Below are 23,170 nucleotides of genomic sequence, written 5' to 3'. Positions count from 1 at the left end.
AAGGTTGTTACAAGAGAGTGAAAAAAAACCCACATGCAGAATGTATGGGGGCTGGACCAGAATGACCAGTGACATTTCAGATGGGTAAAGGAGGGGAGCTTGTGAATGGCCAATTCAGAAACATGTGGAAAATATAAGGATCCCAGTTACTAGTCGTGTAGCTGTATACCTTACCGCTGAAGGTCCAGCCACAAAGTTCAAATCACAGAGAAAAGTCACAGAACACTGAGGTAGGGTATAAGCTGACAAGTTAAATCAGACAATTCAGTGTAAAACTAAAGAATTAAGACGATGTAAGTTGCAAAGGCATTGATAAGATATGAAGTCAAAAGGTCACTACTGTTATTGTCAAACACAGCAATCAAACTTAACTTTCACTAATTAATAACAGGGTCCAGGACCTTGAACAGCTGCTCTGAAGTTAACTCAGCACTTCATACCTCAAATTCACGGCTGTTTTGTGATAAAAAATGGCATTATGGAACAGAACACAGCTGATCAAGGGCACTGTACACACATAGTCCACGTGTCTGCAATATCACACGCACAGACTCGTGCTCAGAGTGGGCAACTTTGCAGAAAATCGGTTTCCAATATGTCAAGCTAAGTCAAAGCGCTTTTGTACTTTTGGACCCCGTGAATAAGAAAGCAAACTATTGATAAATAGGAGTTATAATTAACAGAGAAAGGGCCATCAGCTTTGAAGAGACCAGAGTGCTTAGATCACAGACTGTGCATCGAAAAGAATTGAGACAGCTAATGGAGTTCTAGAATTTTTTTTTTAATCTGGCTCACGAGGCAATTTTGTACTGAACAAGCCTTTGATAAGAAACAAAAATAAAAAATCCTGGAAAAATCTCAATTGGTCTGGAAGCATCTGTGGAGAGAAAGCAGACTTCATGTTTTGGGTCCAGTAATCCCTCTTCAGAACAGAACCAATCTTTGATTAGACATTCAATATAAAGGCATTAATATGAGATGGGGGGGGGGGGTGGTTGTCGATTAGCTGAAATGGCTGGACAGCTGCCTTGTAATACATAATCACACCAATAACACAGGCTCAAATCCCGTTCTGGCCGAGGTCGCCAGAAAAAGACTTTGCTTCTCAACCTCTCTCCTTGCCAGAGGCATGCTGTCTAATGAGAATGTTGATGCATTATCCAGTAAGGACAATTTCAGTCAGTTTGGAATAAAAACCAAAAGAAGTGTGGATGCAGCCAATCAGAAACCGAAACATAAGTTGCTGGAAAAACTCACCAGGCGTGTGAAGGGAAAAATCAAAATTAACATTTCAGGTCTGGTGACCCTTCTTCAGAACTGATGGTACGTTGGAAAACGTTGGTTTGTATGTAGAAAATAGGGTGGAGGGAGAGGCATAAGGAATAAATGACAGCTGGGGATAGAGCCCAAAGTGAGAGAAGAACAGTTGGACAGACAAAGAAGTTGATATCAATCCAGCTGGGAGGGTGAATAAGTATTAATTTTGTGAACTATTAATGGAGACTGGTAGCGGCTAACAATAGGTGTTGTGTAATGGCAGACAATGTGATAACAAGGCCTGATGTGTGGTTGGGATCTAGGACGTAAGAGAATTCAGGCCTAAAATTATTGAACTTGATATTGAGCCCAGAGTGCTGCAGGGGCCCCAAGGTGAAGTGAGGTGTTGTTCTTCAAGCTTACGCTAAGCTTCATTGGAGATCTCAGATACCTTGTCTTATCTTTTCCTGGATCACGAAACCACCATGGGGCATCCAACAATTGTATCAACTACGGTCACTGGCCTCATTTCATCCAGCAATCTCCTCCGCACTGCCTCCAAGCTGATTGTCCCCGAGCCCCTTACAGCTCGCTTTTACCTCCTTCCAAAAACCCACAAACAGGCAGACACAGAGTTTCAGCCTGCTCCTGTCCCACAGAACTCATCTCTTCCTACCTTGACTCAGCCTTCTCTCCCCAATCCAGTCCCTGCCCACATACATCCAGAGGGCTGCAGGGTCCCCAAGCTGGAACACTGCAGCAACCCTGAGACAGAGATGTTGACCAGGGAACAGGGTGGTGTGTTAAAGTGCCAGGCAACTGAAAACTCAGGGTCTTTTCTGTGGGCAGAACATGACTGTCCTGTGAATTGGTGACCCAGTCTCTGCTTCGTTTCTCCAATATTTGTCTGATGCCTCCTCTTTACCAGGGACATGTAATCCCTTTAGTTGTCCATTCCCCACCAGGAAGGTCTCAGGGCTCTTAGCTTCTTCCCGGAGCAAAATCCTAAACCGTCCCCAGCTACCACCATCCTCCTCCGCTGAGTCGAGCTCGCCCTTACCCTCAACAATTTCTCTTCTAACTCCTCTCAATGATTCTGCTTTCAAATTCCACCCCACTCTCACTTTTACCTGGTCTATCTCTGATTCCTCCCTTCCCTTCCTCGACATCTCTGTTTCCATTTCTAGGGATAGGCTGGCAACTGCTATCCACTTTAAGCCCACTGACTCCCACAGCTACCTGAACTATACAACCTCATACCCTACTTCCTGTAAAGACTCCATTCCACTCTCCCAGTTCCTCCATCTACGTCCATTTGGTCCAATGAGGCCAACTTTGACAAGGGACCCTCCAAAATGTCCATCTTCTTCCCCAAACGAGGATTCCCCAGCACCATTCTTGACAGGATCCTTAACAAGATCCGACTATTCTCTGCCCTCATCCTCTGTCTTCCCTCCCCCAACATCAATAGGGTTCCCCTTGTCTTTACCCACCATCCCACCAACAGACACACCCGGACGATCGTCAGATGCCATTTCCACCAACTCCAGTGAGATGTCACCATCAGGCCTATATTCCCCTCCCCTTCCTTGTCCAAATTCTGCAGAGACCGTTTCCCCTGGGACACCCTGGTCCACTCTTCCTTCACCCCCAACACACCCCCACAGCCCCATGGAACCTTCCCCTGAAACCAGCAAAGGTGTAATATCTGCCATTTACCTCCTCCCTCCCCATATCCAAGGATCCAAACATACCTTCCAGATGCAGTAGCTGTTTTCCCAGATTGAGTCTATTTCACTGACTGCTCACAACGTGGTCTCCGCTATATTAGAGAAACAAAGCAGAGACTGGGTCACCACTTCACAGAACATTCATGTTCTGCCCGCAGAAAAGACCCTGAGTTTTCAGTTGCCTGGCACTTTAACGCACCACTCTGTTCCCTGGTCAACACCTCTGTCTCAGGGTTGCTGCAATGTTTCAGCTTGGGTACCCTGCAGCCCTCTGGACTCAATAGCAAACTGTCCCATCTTCTCGCCCCCTACCCAAGACACCAGGCGTTGTTACCACATAGCCTTCCATACACACCGCCTGTTGTTTGTCACTAACAGTCCCCATGAACAGCTGTTAACCCTCCAAGTCAGATCGGTAACAACTCCTTTGACTGTCCAACTGTTATCCACACTCTTTGGGCTCTATCCCCATCTATCATTTATTCCTTCTGCCACTCCCTCCACCCTATCTTCTGCATGTAGCCCGACATTTTCATTGTTGCCATGAGTTCTGCGGGAGGTCCACCAGTCCCAAAACATCACCTCTGATTTTTCTTCGTCGCCAGACCTGCTGAGCTTTACCAGTAACCTCTGTTTTACCTTCAATCAGTTTGGAATGCTAACTTATTTTTTTCTCACCAGCCATTGCTGGAACTTTGACTTTTCGAAAATGATGAGATAAGACCTGTGATGGGCAACAATTCACATTCCAGTTTTGGGACCAAATATTAGCCTCATTGGATGTGGAACAGATATTTACCAAGATTAGGCATGGCCATGAATGAGTTACATTGCAAAATGAATTTGCAAAGACAAAGTAACTGAAACCATCCCTCTTGGAACTCTACGCCTAAATAGCAGAAAGGATTGATCAAAGTTTACAAGATACTGATAGTGATAGATAAGATGGAAATATAACTAATTGTTAGAGTTGATCGGGGAGCCTAGGACTCGAGAACAATTTAGTGAAGGGCAGTAACAGTTTGGAATTCTGCTCGGAGAGTGGGAATTGATGCCAGAAGGTTTCATCAGTTTCTTTTATTTAAGTAAGTGATTGATGGATGGCTTTGAGTCCAATGCTCTCACGGCATCAGGGACAAACTCAGGATTGAGAAGTTAGGTCATAGCTCAGATGTAAGTGTACAGAATTGAGGACTAGGATTAAAAGTCCAGGAGGCATCATTTTTAAGGCAAGAGGAGAAAGATTTATTAAAGGGATGAGGCGTAACTTTTTTTTTTACTCAGTGAGTGATCTGTAGGTAGAATTATCTTTCTGAGGATGCAGATACATTTACAACATTTAAAATGCATTGGATCAGGACATGAAAATGTAAGGTTTTCAGGGATATGGATCAAGAGCAGATAGATGAAACTAATTTTGTCTGTGATTATGGCCAGCAATGTCTGTTTGGATCAAAGGTACGGTTTCCATCCTGTGTGAATCAATTATTCAATAACAAAGACCAGGGCTAAATGACCATCTCTGCTTGCTACATCTGCCAAGGGTCCAACAGCTCCTTCTTGGGAAGTTGCTTAGGAGGAGGTTAGAGTGGAAGAGAAACAGCAGAATGGATATGAAGGGCCAAACAGCCTCCTTTGGTGGCAGCTCTGCATAAGGGAAAATCATTGGGTATGGAATTAGTCATACAGGGTCAGTACTGAGGGAACAGTGCACTGTCAAACGGTCAGTAGTGAGACACTGCAGCATGGTTGGAGGGTCCATAATGAGGAAGTACTGCCATGTCAGAAGGTCAGTACTGAGGGAGTGATACAGAGTCAGAGGATCAGTTCTGAAGGAGAGCTACAGTGGCAGAGGGTCAGTATTGGGGGAATACCGCACTGTCAGAGGGTCAGTATTGAGGGAGCGTCGCATTGTCAGAGGGTCAGTGCTTAGGGAGCATTGCACTGTCGGAGGGTCAGTGCTTAGGGAGCATTGCACTGTCAGAGGGTCAGTGCTGAGCGAGCATTGCACTGTCGGCGGGTCGGTACTGAGGGAGGACCACACTGCTGGAGGTTGAGTGATGAGATAATGGGCACTGTCAATGGGTCAGTGCTGAGGGAGCGCCGCACTGTCGGAGGGTCAGTGCTGAGGGAGCGGGCACTGTCGGATGGTCAGTGCAGAGGGAGCGCCGCACTGTCAGAGGGTCAGTGCTGAGGGAGCTCCACACTGTTGGAGGGTCAGTGCTGAGGGAGTGTCGCACTGTCGGAGGGTCAGTGCTGAGGGAGCGCCGCAGTGTCGGAGGGTCAGTACTGAGGGAGTGCTGCACTGTCGGAGGGTCAGTGCTGAGGGAGCGCCGCAGTGTCGGAGGGTCAGTACTGAGGGAGTGCTGCACTGTCGGAGGGTCAGTGCTGAGGGAGCGCCGCACTGTCGGAAGGTCAGTGCAGAGGGAGCACCACACTGTCGGAGGGTCAGTACTGAGGGAGCGCCGCACTGTCGGAGGGTCAGTGCTGAGGGAGCGCTGCACTGTCAGTGGGTCAGTGCTGAAGTAGCAGTGAAATGACAAAGGGTTCGTACCGAGAGAATGCTGCACTCTCGGGGCGAGTACTGAGGGAACAGTGCACTATCAAAGCATCAGTAATGAGGCAGCGCAGCACTTTTGGATGCTTGATATTGCGGAAGTGCTGCCACGTCAGATGGCACAGAGAGCTACAGAGTCAGAAGATCAGTTCTGAAGGAGTGCTACAGTGTCAGAGGGTCAGTATTGGAGATGGGTCGGAGGGTCAGTACTGAGGGAGTGCTGTGCTGTCGGAGGGTCAGTGCTGAGGGAGCGCCACACTGCCAGACAGTTAGGACTGAGGGAGTGCTGCATTATTGTCAGGGGTGTTTTTGGAGGGGAGGCTTCCAAATGTTTGAACCATACTTTGCGTCAAAAATGTCACAGGAATTTTGACCTTTAAGCTAACAATCGCTGCCACTGCTCCATATCAACCCAACTCCTTGGTTTCTGTCCTATTTTGGATTCTCGTCCTGGAAAGGTGAAATATGTTTGTTTTATTTTTAACAACAGCTCTTGTTTTTTTTGTTTTCAGGCTCACCTCTTGAGTGGTGAAGGGGGCTTCCCCAGAATCAAGTCAAATGTTGCCCCTGGGTGAGAAAATCAAGCGTTATCTGACGTTCGCCTCAGGGATCTTCGAGTGCCTTGGCTTTGCTGGTGCAATCTTCGGCTGGGCTTCTTTGGTCTTCGTACTGAAGGAGGAGGGCTATTTCTATGACCTCTGTACCTCGCCGCACAATGTTACTGAGCCTGGAGGCAGTAATGGCACAGGTAAGGGTGTGAAAGTTGGGGAGGCAGTGGCCTGGTGGTGTTGTTTTGGCCAATGTTTCCAGGAGCTCAGATTTGAATCCCCTGCTTTCCTGCTCGCCCTTATCTCAGAGCCTCTCTCCTTCTTGCTTTTGCAGTGGACTGTCACCTCCAGGATGAGCGTTTCGCTCTCATTTTCACCATGGCCTCCTTCATGGACAGCTTCACCACCTTGCCTGGTGGTTTCATCTTCGATAACCTTGGCACCATGCCTGCCCAGTTCATGGCCATGTGAGTACTTTGGACGCTGGGAGGGATAGGATCCCTGCAGCGCCTGTGACCCTGTGCGAGGTGAGGAAGCAGGAGCCGGTCGGAGAGGAAATGGGGATGGAGAAAGAGATCACGATTGGCCAGGCAAGGCGGTGGATGGGAGTGGGAATACGAAGGGACAGGTGGAACGGGTGAGAGTAAGGGATGTTGTCGGAGACAGAAGGGCCACAGAAGGAGTTAGTATTAAAACGGAGAAGAAATGGAAGCATTGGAGGAGAGACGCGCCACAGCCTGAGAATTCAGGTGGGAGCATGCATGGGAGGAGGTGGACGTCGATGCAAATGATACCAGCTTAAAATGAATTATGCTTTTTCTTTGTTCTCTCCATAAATGTTTTTTTTTCAGATCCATGTACACCACAGGAACACTGCTGATTGCCTTTTCTACAGCAGGTGAGTATTTTGGGATCTCTGGGATCTTACTTCAGGGATGATTGACTATCTTCTCATAGATTCTTGGGGGGTGGGGTGGGGTTATAAAGTGAATCGCCTCAGGTTCACTGTGCAACATCGGACTAATTGATGTTGGGTCGGGTGGCCCAGGCATAGCAGCAAAAGTAGGCCATTCAGTCCCTCATTGTTGTTCTGCTGTTCAATGAGATCATGGGTGAACTCACCCCAAAAACTTTCCTTTGGCCTAAATCCCCCAATACCTTTGCTGAACAAAACAAAAAACTGCCTCAGATTTAAAATGAACAATTGACCCTGCATCCACTGCCATTTCTGGAAGAGATTCTCCAAACATATAGCTCCATTTGTGTTCATCACATCCCTCCTGAATGCACTGCCCCTCATTCTCAGACTGCGAGGCTCAGGTTTGGATTATGTTCATGGGTCATAGAATCCCTGCAGTGTGGAAACAGGCCCTTTGGCCCAACAGTCCACACTGACCCACAGAGCATCCCATCCAGACCCATCACCCTATAACCCACCTGATCTACACATCCCTGAACACTACGGGATAATTTAGCACAGCCAATCCACCCTAACCTGCACATCTTCGGACTGTGGGAGGAAACCGGAGCACCCGGATGAAACCGGGAGAATGTGCAAACTCCACACAAACAGTTGGCCAACGGTGGAATCGAATCCAGGCTAATAATCCAGGATGCAATCCGAGAATGGTTCTCTTTCTACCTCGTGTACAGAAATGCAGTAGTTATTTCTCCTAAATGGGTACGTAATGTTCCTGGAGTGACTATGTTACAGCAAGACGCACGTTATTCTAGAACATAAGAGCTAGCAGCAGGAAGAGATCATTCAGCTCCCTTGTTCTTGTTCCACCATTTGATATAATCATGGCTGATCTCATTTCAGGCTCACCTCCACTTTCCTCTATAACCCTTCAGCCCATGATTAATTCAAAAGCTGTCTATCTCCTCCTCAGATTTACTCAACACCACAGCATCTGCCGTTCCTTGGATAGTGAATTCCACAGACTCACAACACTTTGAGAGAGATAATTTCTCCTCATCTCTGATTTAAGTCTGATAAACCCCTTATCCTAGAACAATGATCTCTCATTCTACATTGCCACACACGAGGAAACATCCTCTGGTCGTCTGCTTTGTCAATCCCCTTCAGGGTCTTACATATCTCAGTCAGATCATCCTTCATTCTTCTAAACTCCGCACAGTAAAGCATAAACTGCTCAATGTTTTCTCATCGCTGGAATTGGCCCAGTGAAACTCCTCTGAACTGCCTCCAATGCAATTACATCCTTCACCTAAGTGAGTATTTAGATGCATTATCTTCTCACAGACAGAAACTGAGAAGAGTGGCAGTGTCATCGGTTAATGCTAAATTAATCAGCTAAGTGTGTGAGTACAGCATTGCTCATGGATTTATAAACTGGGTTACAGTGATAGTGTTTTATTATTTCAGTGTTAATTCAATGTATGATGGTGCAGTTTCTGTGGTGCAGGACTATTAATACAGGATAAACCAATACAATGGTTATAATATTGATTGTATGATTTAAGGGATGTCAGTGTCATTTTTTATTATTATTCATTGAGGGCATCGCTGGCCAGGTAGCGTTTATTGCCCACCTCTAATTGCCCAGAGGGCAGTTCAGAGTCACCCTCATTGCTGTGGGTCTGCAGTCACATGTAGGCCAGACCAGCTAAGGATGGCAGTTTCCTTCCCGAAAGGGTATTAGTGAACCAGATGGGTTTTCCAGATGCCATGTTGCTGAAATGAGAAACTACACTAGGCAAGACACAGGGAGTATTATTGGTTTAATGAGCAGGTGTGCTGCAGCGTAGCTTTAACTAATAAGCTTAACTGATCATCCACGGTGTGGCCGGCCAGTTGTCATGAACCTGATGTTACTCAGTGCAGCTCATTTGGCTGGATGGCTGATTTGCCACGCAGAGTGTCAGCTCAATTCCCACAACAAGTGGGTTTACCATGAGGGGCTTTCCATCTCAAGCTCTCCCCTCGTCTGAGGCACAGTGAGCCTCGGATTAAACCTCCACTAGCCGTCTCTCTCCCTCTGTCTCTCTCAAATGAGAGAGCAGCCCTGCGTCTCCTTTAACTATTACAGTCTCGCCTGGCCAGCCATGTCAGAAGACTGTGGGGTCAGAGTGTCAGAATGTAAAGTGAGGTACTCTGATGCAGTTGCTTGGACAGGCATCACTTGCCACTGGCAGATGTTGGGTACCTGATAGATAGCCATACACCCTGAGGTCATATTGTCTGCCCATTGCGATGTGGAAGCCACCACAGTAGGGCAACGAGAGTAGCACACAGCTAATCCCAGTTTACCAGCATCTAATACGCTTCTAATGTCATCCACGGCAAAGCGCCCGACCTGGATAGGCACTGCATCCATCCATCACCAACCCACCATTGTGTGCCACTGCACTGACTAACCAAAGCCCTCTCAACAGGACCGTTCCAGAGAGTTCAACTCTTCCATCCCGAAGAACAAAGGGCAGCAGATACATGGGAACACTACTCACTGCACGTTCCCTTCCCAGCCTCTCAGCAACCTGACTTAGGACCTGAACTGATGCTAAGTCCATACTGTAGAGCCACTTTCACATCAGCATCACGGGTTTACATACAGCACGTGGACTGTAGTGTTTTATGGATAGGTGGATAGGGCTGGAAACTAAATGGTGGAGACATGGATTCGGTTGCACGTAAAAATTCTGGAAACAGAGAAGGAGGGCTCAGGAAAAGTTGTTAAAGTTTCCAGAACAAGTAATAGCACAAGGTTTGGAAAGGGTCAGAAATCAAACTTCAGGCAAAAAAGAGGAAGATAACTATGAGGAAGGGGGCAGTTAATGCAGGACTGCTACAGCGCATACAGTATATATAGAACATAGAACAGTACAGCACAGAACAGGCCCTTCAGCCCACAATGTTGTGCCGACCATTGATCCTCATGTATGCACCCTCAAATTTCTGTGACCATATGCATGTCCAGCAGTCTCTTAAATGTCCCCAATGACCTTGCTTCCACAACTGCTGCTGGCAACGCATTCCATGCTCTCACAACTCTCTGTGTAAAGAACCCCCCTCTGACATCCCCTCTATACTTTCCTCCAACCAGCTTAAAACTATGACCCCTCCTGTTAGCCATTTCTGCCCTGGGAAATAGTCTCTGGCTATCAACTCTATCTATGCCTCTCATTATCTTGTATACCTCAATTAGGTCCACTCTCCTCCTCCTTTTCTCCAATGAAAAAAGTCCGAGCTCAGTCAACCTCTCTTCATAAGGTAAGCCCTCCAGTCCAGGCAGCATCCTGGTAAACTTCCTCTGAACACTCTCCAAAGCATCCACATCTTCCTATAATAGGGCAACCAGAACCGGATGCAGTATTCCAAGTGCGGTCTAACCAAAGTTTTATAGAGCTGCAACAAGATCTCACGACTCTTAAACTCAATCCCCCTGCTAATGAAAGCCAAAACACCATATGCTTTCTTAACAACCCTGTCCACTTGGGTGGCCATTTTAAGGGATCTATGTATCTGCACACCAAGATCCCTCTGTTCCTCCACACTGCCAAGAATCCCATCCTTAATCCTGTAATCAGCTTTCAAATTCGACCTTCCAAAATGCATCACCTCGCAGTTATCCAGGTTGAACTCCATCTGCCACCTCTCAGCCCATCTTTGCATCCTGTCAATGTCCCGCTGCAGCCTACAACAGCCCTCTATACTGTCAATGACACCTCCAACCTTTGTATCGTCTGCAAACTTGCTGGCCCATCCTTCAATCCCCTCATCCAAGTCATTAATAAAAATTACAAACAGCAGAGGCCCAAGGACAGAGCCCTGTGGAACACCACTCACCACTGACTTCCAGGCAGAATATTTTCCTTCTACTACCACTCGCTGTCTTCTGTTGGCCAGCCAATTCTGTATCCAGACAGCTAAGTTCCCCTGTATCCCATTCCTCCTGACCTTCTGAATGAGCCTACCATGGGGAACCTTATCAAATGCCTTGCTGAAGTCCATATACACCACATCCACAGCTCGACCCTCATCAACTTTTCTAGTCACTTCCTCAAAGAACTCGATAAGATTTGTGAGGCATGACCTGCCCCTCACAAAGCCGTGTTGACTGCATTTAATCAAGCCATGCTCTTCCAGATGGTCATAAATCCTATCCCTCAGAATCCTTTCTAACACCTTGCAGACAACAGACGTGAGACTTACTGGTCTGTAATTGCCGGAGATTTTCCTATTTCCTTTCTTGAAGAGAGGAATTACATTTGCCTCTCTCCAGTCCTCAGGTACGACTCCAGTGGAGAGCAAGGATGCAAAGATCTTTGCAAGTGGCGAAGCAATTGCATTTCTCGTTTCCCAAAGCAGCCGAGGACAAATCTGGTCCGGGCCTGGCGACTTGTCAATCTTAATGTTTGACAAAATTTTCAGCACATCAGCTTCCTCTATCTCTATCCATTCCAGCATGCACACCTGCTCTTCAAAGGTTTCATTCACTACAAAGTTCGTTTCTTTCGTAAAGACAGAAGCAAAAAACTCATTTAGGGCCTCCCCTACCTCCTCAGACTCCACACACAAGTTCCCTATGCTATCCCTGATCGGCCCTACTCTTTCTTTGACCATTCTCTTATTCCTCACATAAGTGTAAAATGCCTTTGTGTTTTCCCGGATTCCTTCCGCCAAGCCTTTCTCGTGCCCCCTCCTGGCTCTCCTCAGACCACTTTTGAGCTCCTTCCTTGCCTGCCTGTAATCCTCCAGAGCTGAGCTTGAACCTAGCTTCCTCCACCTTACGTAAGTTACCTTCTTCCTTTTCACGAGAAGCTCCACCGCTCTCATCATCCAAGGTTCTTTATCTTACCCGATCTTGCCTGTCTCAGAGGGACATATTTATTCATCACTCACAACAACTGTTCCTTAAACAGTCTCCACATGTCTATAGTGCCTTTACCATGGAACAATTGCTCCCAGTCCATGCTTCCTAACTCATGTCTAATCGCGTCATAGTTTCCTCTTCCCCAATTAAATATCCTCCCATTCTGCCTAATCCTCTCCTTCTCCATAGCTATGTAGAATGAGAGAGTGTTATGGTCACTATCACCAAAATGCTCTCCCACCACAAGATCTGATACCTGCCCCGGCTCGTTTCCGAGCACCAAGTCTAGAATGGCCTCTCCCCTCGTCGGCCTGTCAATGTACTGCGTTACGAAACCCTCCTGAACACACCTTACAAAAACAGCTCCATTCAAATCTTCTGCTCGAAGGAGGTTCCAATCAATATTAGGAAAGTTAAAGTCACCCATTACAACAACCCTACTCTGTCCACACTTTTCCAAAATCTGCCGACCTATGCTTTCTTCAGTCTCCCTGCTGCTATTGGGGGGCCTGTAGTAAACCCCTAATGAGGTGACTGCTCCCTTGCTGTTCCTAATTTCCACCCATACTGACTCAGTAGGCAGATCTTCCTCGACAATGGAAGCTTCTGTAGCTGTGATATATCTCTGATTAGTAGTGCTACACCCCCTCCTCTTTCCCCCCTCCCTATTCTTTTTAAATGCTCTAAACCCTGGAACATCCAGCAAACATTCCTGCCCCTGAGAAACCCATGTCTCTGTTATGGCCACAACATCATAGCACCAGGTACTGATCCATGCTCTAAGTTCATCACTTTTATTCCTGATACTCATTGCGTTAAAGCAAACACACTTTAACTGATCCCTTGGTTCCTTCCCACTAGCTGGTCTACGTCTTGCTATTGCCTCACCTGCATCAACTCTCACCTCCGGTATACAGCTCAGGTTCCCACCCCCCCTGCCATACTAGTTTAAACCCTCTCGAACTACTCGAGCAAACCTTCCACCCAGGGCATTGGTCCCCCTTCCAGTTCAGATGAAACCCATCCTTCTTGTACAGGTCCCACCTTCCCCAGAAGGCATCCCAATTATCTACATATCTGAAGCCCTCCCTCCTACACCAGCTGCGCAGCCACGTGTTAAGCTGTGCCCGCTCCCTGTTCTTCACCTCGCTATCTCGTGGCACCGGTCGTCAACTAGAGAACACTACTCTGTTCATCCTGCTTTGCAGCTTCCATCCTAACTCCCTGAAATCACTTTTTATATCCTCAATCCTTTTTCTGGCTATATCATTAGTGCCAATTTGTAACACAATTTCTGGCTGTTCGCCCTCCCCTTATACACCCGATCGGAGACACTCCGGACCCTGGCATTAGGGAGGCAACATACCTTCTGGGAATCCCGATCCTGGCCACAAAATCTCCTGTCAATTCCCCTAACTATCGAGTCCCCTACAACGAGTACTCTTCTATTCTGTCCCCTTCCCTTCTTTGCCACAGTGTCAGGCTCAGTGCCAGAGAACTGACTACTGTGGCTTTCCTCTGGTAGGTCATCCCCCCAGCAGTATCCAAAACGGTCTACTTATTGCTGAGGGGAATGCCCACAGGGGATCTCTGCACTGTCTGTCTGTCCCCTTTCCTCCGCCTAACTGTAACCCATCTATCCTTGTCCTGAGCCTTAGGAGTGACCAACTCCCGGTAACTCCTCTCAATTACCCCCTCTGCCTCCCGAATGATCCGTAGTTCATCCAGCTCCAGCTCCATTTCCCTAACACAGTTTTCAAGGAGTTGGAGTTGGGTGCACTTCCCGCAGATGTAGCCAGCGGAGACGTGTGCCACGTCTCCCAACTGCCACATTCTGCAGGAGGAGCAAGCAACTGCCCTAGCATCCATACCCTGAACACCCACTCAGTACTAAAGTAGAATGTACTATGTATAAAATATATCAGCTCACCACTGAAACAATTCTTCAGAGTGCAGTATCCCATTACCAACTCTCACCTTACTTGCACATAAACAGTTCTTGAATATAGTACAAACTCATTCAGGATCAGGAATCAGGTAGGCTTTTTTAAAATTCACTCATCAGATGAGGGCATCGCTGACCAGGCAGCATTTATTGCCCATCCCTAATTGCCCAGAGGGCAGTTAAGAGTCAACCGCATTGCTGTGGGTTTGGAGTCACATGTAGGTCAGATCAGATAATGTTGGCAGTTTCCTTCCCTAAAGGACATTAATGGCCCAGGTGTTGTTTTTCCAACAATTGACAACGGATCCACGGTCATCATTAGACTGTTCATTCCGTGTTTTTACTGAATTCAAATTCCACCATCTGCCATGGTGGGATTCGAACCTGAGTTCCCCAGAACATTATATGGGTCTGAGGATTAACCTTCCATCAATAACACCTCTAAGGACATCTCTGATGCTTTTTAACTGTCAGCCAGGTCTCCCTGATTGGAGCAGGTTAATAGCCCCAGTCAGGGAACTCATATTCTATGAGGTTCAGCCGAGTGGCCTTGTTACATCTACCACCTTCTCAAGGGCAGCTAAATGGGATAATAAAAAGCTGGCCCAGTGGAGGAAAGATGTCCCTGCTATCTGTGAGGAAGTTTCCGATAGTGCTTTCAAGGTGGCTGCAGTGCGGGTAATTGAAATAAAGCGTTGCCCTTGTCCTGAAGGGCCTTGTTACAATGAGGTTGTGAAAGATGTTGTTTTGTTTTTCCACCTGGACCTGTCATCTCTCTTCGCAGCGTCCTCTGTGTTGCTGTTCCCTGCAGCCTGCTTAATCGCGGTGGGAGGTGGAACATTCTACATCTCCAACATGCAGGTAGTGCTTAATCACATGGAACAGAACCTAACGTGTGGTGAGGGAGTGCTGCTGATGGACTGCAGTGTCTGTGCTGCTGTGTAGGAGGCAGGACAGTGCAGGGTGGCTCATTATTGGAGTACGTGTATCGGGAGGGGGCTGAACTGCCTTAGGATGGACGATAGGGTAATGAGGAAAGACGGGCCATACTGGTGGACAAAGCATACTGGGAAGGATATTTTTAAAGATACTCCTGGAATCCCTACAGTGCAGAAAGAGGCCATTTGGCCCATCGAGTCAGCACTGATTTTCCCACTCAGGCTTACCCCACCAGGGACTTTCATCAGAGCAAACCTACCGAATCTCTACATCCCTAGGCACTATGGAGCATTTTATTTTAGCATGGCCAATCCACCTGAGCCTGCACATCTCTGAACTGTGGGAGGAAACTATAGCACCTGGAAAAAACCCACACAGATGCAGAGAAAATGTGCAAACTCCACACAGACAGTCGCCCAAGAGTGGAATTGGACCTGAGTCCCTGGCGCTGTGATGCAGCAGTGCAAACCACTGAGCCATCAACCGGTTGCACCTATTTCTGCTCTGAATGGGGAGAAAGTGCAAGACCTTCACGGCAGTCATCTGGTTCACACATTCCATGCCAACAGTGGACTGTCGGGGGGTTGGGGGGGTGGCATTTAAGTTAAGGAATCTGTGGCCCACTAACATTGTTGTTGCTTGTCGCTATTGCTGTCATGGAAAAATCACATTTATCGATCTGTCGCTGCCCTCACCCATCGGCTGCAGGTCTCTGTAACCACTCAGTGAATACCAGTCTCTACCTAACCCTGGTAGTGCTTCTCCATTTTAAACAATAACCCATTCCTCTGTTCTCCTGCATGACCTGACGTTATTCCACATTGTATACTGTTCCCCAATTTTCTGCCCACTTGGTCAACCAAAAAAAAACCCTCAGCCTTGAGTATAGTCAATACCCCAAATTCATAAAGAACTCATAAAGATAAAGAACTCCACAGATTCACTGCTCACTGAGAGAACAAATTTCTCCTCATCTCTATCACAAATGTGCAATCCTTCACTCTGATCCCACACTATCCCACAAGGGGAAACAACTTTTCCACATCCCCCCTCTCAACTCCCATTCGAATCTTATATGTATCAACAAGGTTGCATCTCATTTTCCTGAACTCCAGCAGTGTCTATTACATAAACCAGCCTTCCGTCCAGTTCTCAGGAAGGGGCACCGGACCGAGATGCGAACTCTGATCTTTTTCTTCTGCACAGATGCTTTCCAGACTTGCTGAACTTTTCCAGCAACTTCTGTTGTTCTCCCACCCATTGACTCCATCTATATTTCACACCGCCTCGGGAAAGTAGCCAACATCATCAAAGTCCCCTCATACCCCTGGTTATTCTCTGTTCCACTCGGTTCCATCCAGAAAAAGATACAAAAGTTTGAAGACACGTGCCAACAGATTTAAGAGCAGTTTATTCCCTCCTATTTTGAATGCACCTCTCATATATTCAAGTTGACCTTTCTCTGCACCTTCTCTGTAGCTGTAACATGATATTTTGCATTCTGCTCTATTGCGCTCATGTACTTACAGAAGGCACAATTTGCCTGAATCACACGCAAAACAATCCTTTTCACTGTATTTTGGCACATGCAACAATAATATATCAAACCAGATAAGTACATGCCCAGTCTACTCAAACTCTTCTCATAAGACTTCATACTTAGGAACAACCTAGAGACAATGCTATAGACTCCCCCATGCCATGATATCTTTGCTTAGATAAGGGGTCCAAAATGATTCACAAATCCAGCAGTAATCTAATGAGCGCATTGCGTAGTTTTAGTAATACCTACCTATATTTTATACTCCATTCTCTTCAAAATAATGGCTGACATTCCATTTGCCGTCATGCTGAACCTTTTTCATGATCCATGGGCAAGTCCCTATGACACACTGAACCTTTTCCTGTTAAATGGACAATACTGCCTTTGTTCTATAGCTGTCAGTAGTGCTTCTCCATTTTAAACAATAACCCATTCCTCTGTTCTCCTGCATGACCTGACATTATTCCACATTGTATACTGTTCCCCAATTTTCTGCCCACTTGGTCAACCAAAAAAAAAATAAAAATTAGGGTTCTGGTTATCTTGCCTAAGGCTTGTATTTTCTTTCACTGATCATTCTTTGTCCTGTCGTTAATAGGAAATTGAATGGGATGGAAGATCTTCTGTTTTAGTGTGACTTGTGTTTTTCTGGGTGTCTTATCATTCTAGCTCGGCAAATAATGTAGGATGGGAGGGACGTCTGCAGCCCTCCTGCTCTCTGTGGGCCACAGAAGGTGGGAGAACACAGATTAAGGCAAGTCCATCCCTCCACTAATTGTCGTAATTGTGTCCGATTCCCAGGTTGGAAACTTATTTGGAGATCGACGGTCCACAGTGATCACTTTGTACAATGGGGCCTTCGCTTCGTCATCCTGTTCATTTCTACTTGTTAAAGTGAGTCATATGAGCACGACCTAATGGTGAGGGATGATGATTGAGACAGTAATCAGAATTTTTCTTCTGAAGTGTTAAAGATGTTGTTAAACTTGAAGGGGTGCAGAAAAGATTAGCAAGGATGTTGACGGGGTTGGAGGGTTTGAGCGATAGGCCGGGGCTATTTTGCCTGGAACGTCAGAGGCTGAGGGGGGACATAATGTAGATTTTTAAAATCATAAGGGGCATGGGGAGGGTGAATAGACAAGGTCTTTTTCCCAGGGTAGGGGAGTCCAAAACTAGAGGGCATAGATTTCAGGTGAGAAGGGCAAAATTTTAAATGGACCTGAGGGGTAAATTTTTCACACAAAGGATGGTGTATATATGGAATGAGCTGCCAGAGGAAGTGGTGGAGGCTGGTACAATGACAACATTTAAAATGCATCTGGATGGGGACATGGATAGGAAGGGTTTAGAGGGATATGGGCTAAGTGCTGGCAAATAGTACTTGTGCTCCAGAACTTGGGACTCCCCTAACCAGCTGTTCCAGTACAGTTACAACACTAGCATCTACCCAGCAGTATGGAAAATTACTCAAAGTATGCCCTGTATATAAAAAGCAGAACAAATTCAACCCGGCCAATTATCACCCCGTCAGTCTCCTCTCAATCATCAGTAAAGTGATGGAAGGTGTCAGTAACAGTGCTATCAATCAGCACCTGCTCAGCAATAACCTGCTCAGTGACGCCCAGTTTGGGTTCCACCAGGGCCACTCAGCTCCTCATCTCATTACAGCTTCAGTTCAAACATGGAAAAAAGAACTCAATTCCAGAGGCGAGGTGTAAGTGACAGCCCTTGACATCAAGGCTGCATTCAACCATGTGTAGCATCATGGATCCCCAGCAAAACTGGAATCAATGGATATCAGCGGGGTGCAAGCTCTCCAGTGGTTGGAGTCATACCTGACACATAGGAAGATGGTCATGATTGTTGGAGGTCAGTCATCTCAACTCCAGGATATCTCTGTAGGAGTCCCATAGGGTAGTGTCCTTGGCCCAACCATCTTCAATTGCTTCACCAATGACCTTCCCTCCACCATAAGTTCAGGGGTCACCTAACCCTATTGCAGATAGAGATGGTCGCCAATGATTGCACAATGTTCAGCACCATTTGCGACTCCTCAGATACTGAGGAGTCCGTGTTCAAATGCAACAAGATTTGGACAATATCCAGGCTTGGGCTGACAAGAGGCAAGTATCATTTGCACCACACAAATGCCTGGCAATGACCGTCACCAAAATAAGATGATCTAACCACCATCCCTTGACATTCAATGGCGTTACCATCGCTATCAACATCCTGCGAGCTATCATTGATCAGAAATTCAACTGAACTCACCTCATAAACACAGCGGCTACAAGACCAGGTCAGAGACTGCCGTGAGTAACTCCAATCCTGACTCCCCCCAGATCCTGTCCCACCATCTACAAGGAGCAAGTCAGGAGTAGGATGGAATATTCCCCACTTGCTCCTGGATGCATGCAGCCCCAACAACACTCAAGAAGAGCAATACCATCCAGGGCAAAGCAGCCCCCACTTCATTGGCACCACATCCACAAGCATCCCACTCCCTCCCCCCCGCCGACGCTCAGTCGCAGCAGTGTGTGCCATCTGCAAGTTGCACTGCAGACATTCACCAAAGATCTTCAGGCAGCACCTTCCAAATCCATGACCACTTTTATCCCATGAGACAAGTGCAGCAGATACATTAGAATGCCAACCCCTGGAGGTTCCCCTCCAAGGCACTCATCATCATGATCTGGAAATATATCGCCATTCCTTCACTGTTGCTGGGTCAAAGTCTTGGATTCCCTCCCGAAGAGCATTGTGGTTCAACCTGCAGCAGGAGGGCTGTAGTGGTTCAAGAAGGCAGCTCACCCCCACCTTCTCAAGGGGGGCAACCGGGGACAGGACAATAAATGCTGGCCAGCTACATTCCAGAAAATGAATAAACAAACAAAACGGGCTAGATTAGTTGAGGATAACTGGTCAGCATGGACAGGTTGGACTGAAAGGCTCTGTTTCCATGCTGAATATCTCTATAAGGAGATCTGAGTGGCACAGAGCAACACAAGGGCTTGCTGTGTTAGCATCTGAATTACTGAACTGAAACAGTCTCAGCCTATCGGAGGGATGACCCATGGTTCTCCATCTGAAGGAGAAGGGGGAAGTTAGGAATGAAGATCGAGGGTGCAGAGAGAAAGAAAGTGGGAACAGTTTGAGGGTGGGGAGAGGAGACAGGAAGAGAGCTGGACCAAGTGAGGGAGAAAGTGAGATGGAGATGGCGGCTGCAACGTTATATGCCAGGACAGCGTGAGAGGTACAACATACAGGGTACATATATTCTGAGTGAGAGAGAGGTACACAGGGTTGAAGTGGAGAGAAACGGAAGACGAGGAAGGCTGGGTAGAGAAGGTGCATTACAGAAGAGTGAGGAGGTAAGCAGGCGGGAAAAAGGTGGAGGCAGAGAAGGGAAAAGAGAACAATAAATAAGTATGGTGAGATGAGAGGAGCAAGGGAAGGACAGCGGATTGGGGTTGGTGGTCAGAGATCTGGGGAAGACATTGGATTGAAGTGAGAGGTACAGTGGGCACACATGGTCGAGATGAAAAAAGAGAAAGAACATGACGCTGCGCTTGCTGATGGGTCACAAGGGAAAGAGAGAAAGATGGGAGAAGTTCTGAAATGTAGAATGGGAACATTGACATGCTGGAGTCAGACCTTAACTGCCTTCTCTTGTTTTACTCCCTTTCCCTCATATTTCCCTAGGTATTTTACCAGGCTGGTTTCTCAGTGAGATCCATTTTCCTGTTCATTAGCTCAATGAGCATTGTCCATGTGCTGCGTGTATTATTTCTCCTCCCCAGCAAGCATATCCCTTATCCCCTACCAGAGGATTACACATATGGGTAAGGAAGGGACAACATTTACAATAGAGGCTGGGATAAAATTGAGGAATATTCGTAAAATGTTAGATAAGAGAAGGAAATTAAATGCTAGAGACTACAAGAGAAATGCATGTCTTTTTGTTTTCTGGGTAGAATAATCAATCCCCAGTCATGGTATTTTCAGAATAACAGAAAACCAGAAAATTTGACAAAGAACAGAAGTTCCAGATATGGTTTTCATTTATTTTTACTTGCCCCAAAACTCAATTATGGGAGGGAAGCTAATTAAAAGGTCAGTGCGATGAAATTTGTAGAATAGCATGTATTATGTGAGATACACTGGAATCTAATCGAGGCTTCACCTGATTTACATTAAGAGAATCTGATACACCAGAATGAATGGAAAACTGAAAGCATTTTAGATTTCCAATCTAGTGGTGGGCCTGTGGAATTCATTGCCACGGAGCGCAGTGGAGGCTGGGACGTTAAATGTCTGTAAGGCAGAGATTGGTAACTTCTTGATCTTGCAAGGAATTAAGGGCTACGGGGAGAGTGTGGGTAAGTGGAGTTGAAATGCCCATTAGCCATGAATAAATGGCAGAGTGGACTTGACGGGCCGAATGGCCTTACTTCCATTCCTATGTCTTATGATCTCATGGTCTTAGTTCACATAGAGATTCTGAGCAGTCATGTGTTTTGGGAATCCTTACGCAATGTGGCTGACTTTACTAAATTGAATGGAATGAAGTTGTTGGGTGAACGACGTGAATACAAGGAATAATGACAAATGAAACATATGGGACTGACTGAAAGGCAGTCAAGGAGTCTGTATGCAGATGAATTGAAGACTACAGTTCAGTTCAGAAGTAGGATTACTATATCATTGAGCAATGTATGCAGGAATAAGTTACACACTGGGACCGATAAAGGGCATTGACCATAGTGTGGGAGCAACAATTTAATTTTGAATAAGTTATATCAAGAGGATTGGAGTATAACGGTACAGACATTATGCTGCAGTTACACCCCACTTGGAGACTGTGAGCTGATCGGGGCATCACACCTCAGGAAGGAGAGGTTGACCTTGGAGGGAGTACAACATGGGTTTACAAGAATGACACCCGGACTTAAAGGGTTATGTTATGAGGAAAGATTATATAAATGAGGTCTGTTTTCTCTAGAATCTTTTAGGTTAAGGTGTGATCTGATCGAAGTCTTCAAGATAAAGATAATCTATTTCCATTCATTGGAGATTTTAGAATCAGGGCATAGTCTGAGAATGAGGGCCAGAGCATTCAGGAGAGATACACACAAAGGGTTGTGGAAGTGTGGATCTCTTTTCCACAGATGGCAGTGGATGCTGGATCACTTGTTTGTTTTAAATCTGAGATTGATCATTTTTTTAGCTCAGCAAATGTATTAAGGGAATTGGGCCAAACATAAGTCTTTGCTGTGAGGCAACAGATCAGGCATAACATGATCGAATGGTTAAATAGGCTCGAGGGGGTGTACTTCTGTTTGTAATTGTTATCAAGAAGAAAAATTGCAGAATGAAAACGATTTGTTTAGATGAGGGTTGGAGACCCAAACTTTAATCACATGCCAGAATCTAAGCACTGAGCTAGTCGTGAATCATGGTGACTCAGTGGTTCGCACTGCTGCCTCACAGCACCAGGGACCTGGGTTCGATTCCACCTTCAGGCGACCATCTGTGTAGAGTTTGCGCATTCTCCCTACGGCTGTGCGTGTTTCCTCCCACAGTCCAAAGTTGTGCAAGCTCGGTGGATCAGCTTTGATTCATGTAGGGTTACAGGGATTGAGCGGCATGCTCTTTGGAGAGTCGGTGTGGACTTGATGGGCCAAATGGCCTGCTTCCACACTGTAAGGATGGTATGAATTCTACTCAGGTATCTAAATGAGGAGGCTGGGAAACAAAATGGAGCCACAGTTATCTGGAAGTGAATGGCATCCTGGGATCTTAATATGTAACAATTATCCAAGTGTTAATTCCATGTTGGAATGAAGACAAAAGGCAGAAGTAGCTAATTACAAGCTGTCATCTCATCCCAAGATGGGAGTTTTCCATGTCAGTGGCTCGGGATTACATTTTCAACATTGCCAACAAGAGAGTTAGCAGTGGGATTAGGAGAAATTTCTTTCCTCGGAGACTTGTTGGGATTTGGAATGCAACGCCTGGAAGATTGATGGAGGCAGATTCTATAGGAGGTTTCAGCTGGATATGTACTTGCACATGTTGAAGTAAGGGGGCTATGGAGATCGGGCTGGGTCGCTTACCAGGGGCTAGCACAAGCACGCTGGGCCAAGTAGCCTCCTTCTATGCTGTAAAACTCTATGATTCCATAAGAGGAGGAGTCTGGCTTGCAGCTAATGCAACTGGATTCAAAATCCTGGCACAAAACCGAAAGAGATAATAGGGACTGCAGATGCTGGAGAATCCGAGATAACAAGGTGTAGAGCTGGATGAACACAAAGGGCCAAGCAGCATCAGAGGAGCAGGGAAGCTGAAGTTTCTGGCCTAGACACTTCTTCAGAAAAGGGAAGAGACCCAAAACGTCAGCTTTCCTGCTCCTCTGATATTGCTTGGCCTGTTGTGTTCATCCAGCTGCACAGCTTGTAATCACAAAACCGAAAGGTCTTGAGACATGGGTTCAAAATCCCACCGTAGTAAATTTCACAATTAAATGGAGTCACAACACAGAAACAGACCCTTAGCTCCAACCAGTACATGCCGACCACATTCCCAAACTAGTCCCACCTGCATTTGGCCCATATCCCTCCAAACATTTCTTATTCATGTACTTAATTAAATGCCTTTTAAATGTTGTAACTATACCTGTATCCACCATTTTCTTTGGAAATTCATTCCACACACAAACCACTCTCTTCATCATAAAAAACGCCCCTCATTTCCTTTACTAATCTTTCTCCTCTCATATTAAGAATATGCCCCCTGCGTTTTGAAATCCCCCACC

At 46.4% G+C, this 23,170-nt stretch overlaps 1 protein-coding gene across 1 annotated transcript in view; it reads left to right on the top strand.

The window, feature by feature from the left end:
- The first annotated feature begins 3,970 nt into the window (after positions 1–3,970).
- The window catches only part of LOC125449507 (equilibrative nucleobase transporter 1-like), a 52,408-nt gene continuing 33,208 nt past the window's right edge, over positions 3,971–23,170 (top strand). The window contains exons 1-7 of the mRNA XM_048525320.2: positions 3,971–4,072; positions 6,057–6,292; positions 6,427–6,559; positions 6,944–6,990; positions 14,659–14,735; positions 17,158–17,250; positions 20,059–20,198. Of these exons, the coding sequence (XP_048381277.1) occupies positions 6,103–6,292; positions 6,427–6,559; positions 6,944–6,990; positions 14,659–14,735; positions 17,158–17,250; positions 20,059–20,198 (680 nt within the window). The 5' untranslated portion in view covers positions 3,971–4,072; positions 6,057–6,102. The remainder of the gene's footprint in view (positions 4,073–6,056; positions 6,293–6,426; positions 6,560–6,943; positions 6,991–14,658; positions 14,736–17,157; positions 17,251–20,058; positions 20,199–23,170) is intronic.

The sequence above is a fragment of the Stegostoma tigrinum genome, chromosome 46 (assembly GCF_030684315.1).
Source record: "Stegostoma tigrinum isolate sSteTig4 chromosome 46, sSteTig4.hap1, whole genome shotgun sequence".
Classification (NCBI taxonomy): domain Eukaryota; kingdom Metazoa; phylum Chordata; class Chondrichthyes; order Orectolobiformes; family Stegostomatidae; genus Stegostoma; species Stegostoma tigrinum.
This window is presented reverse-complemented; position numbering and strand designations above follow the sequence as displayed.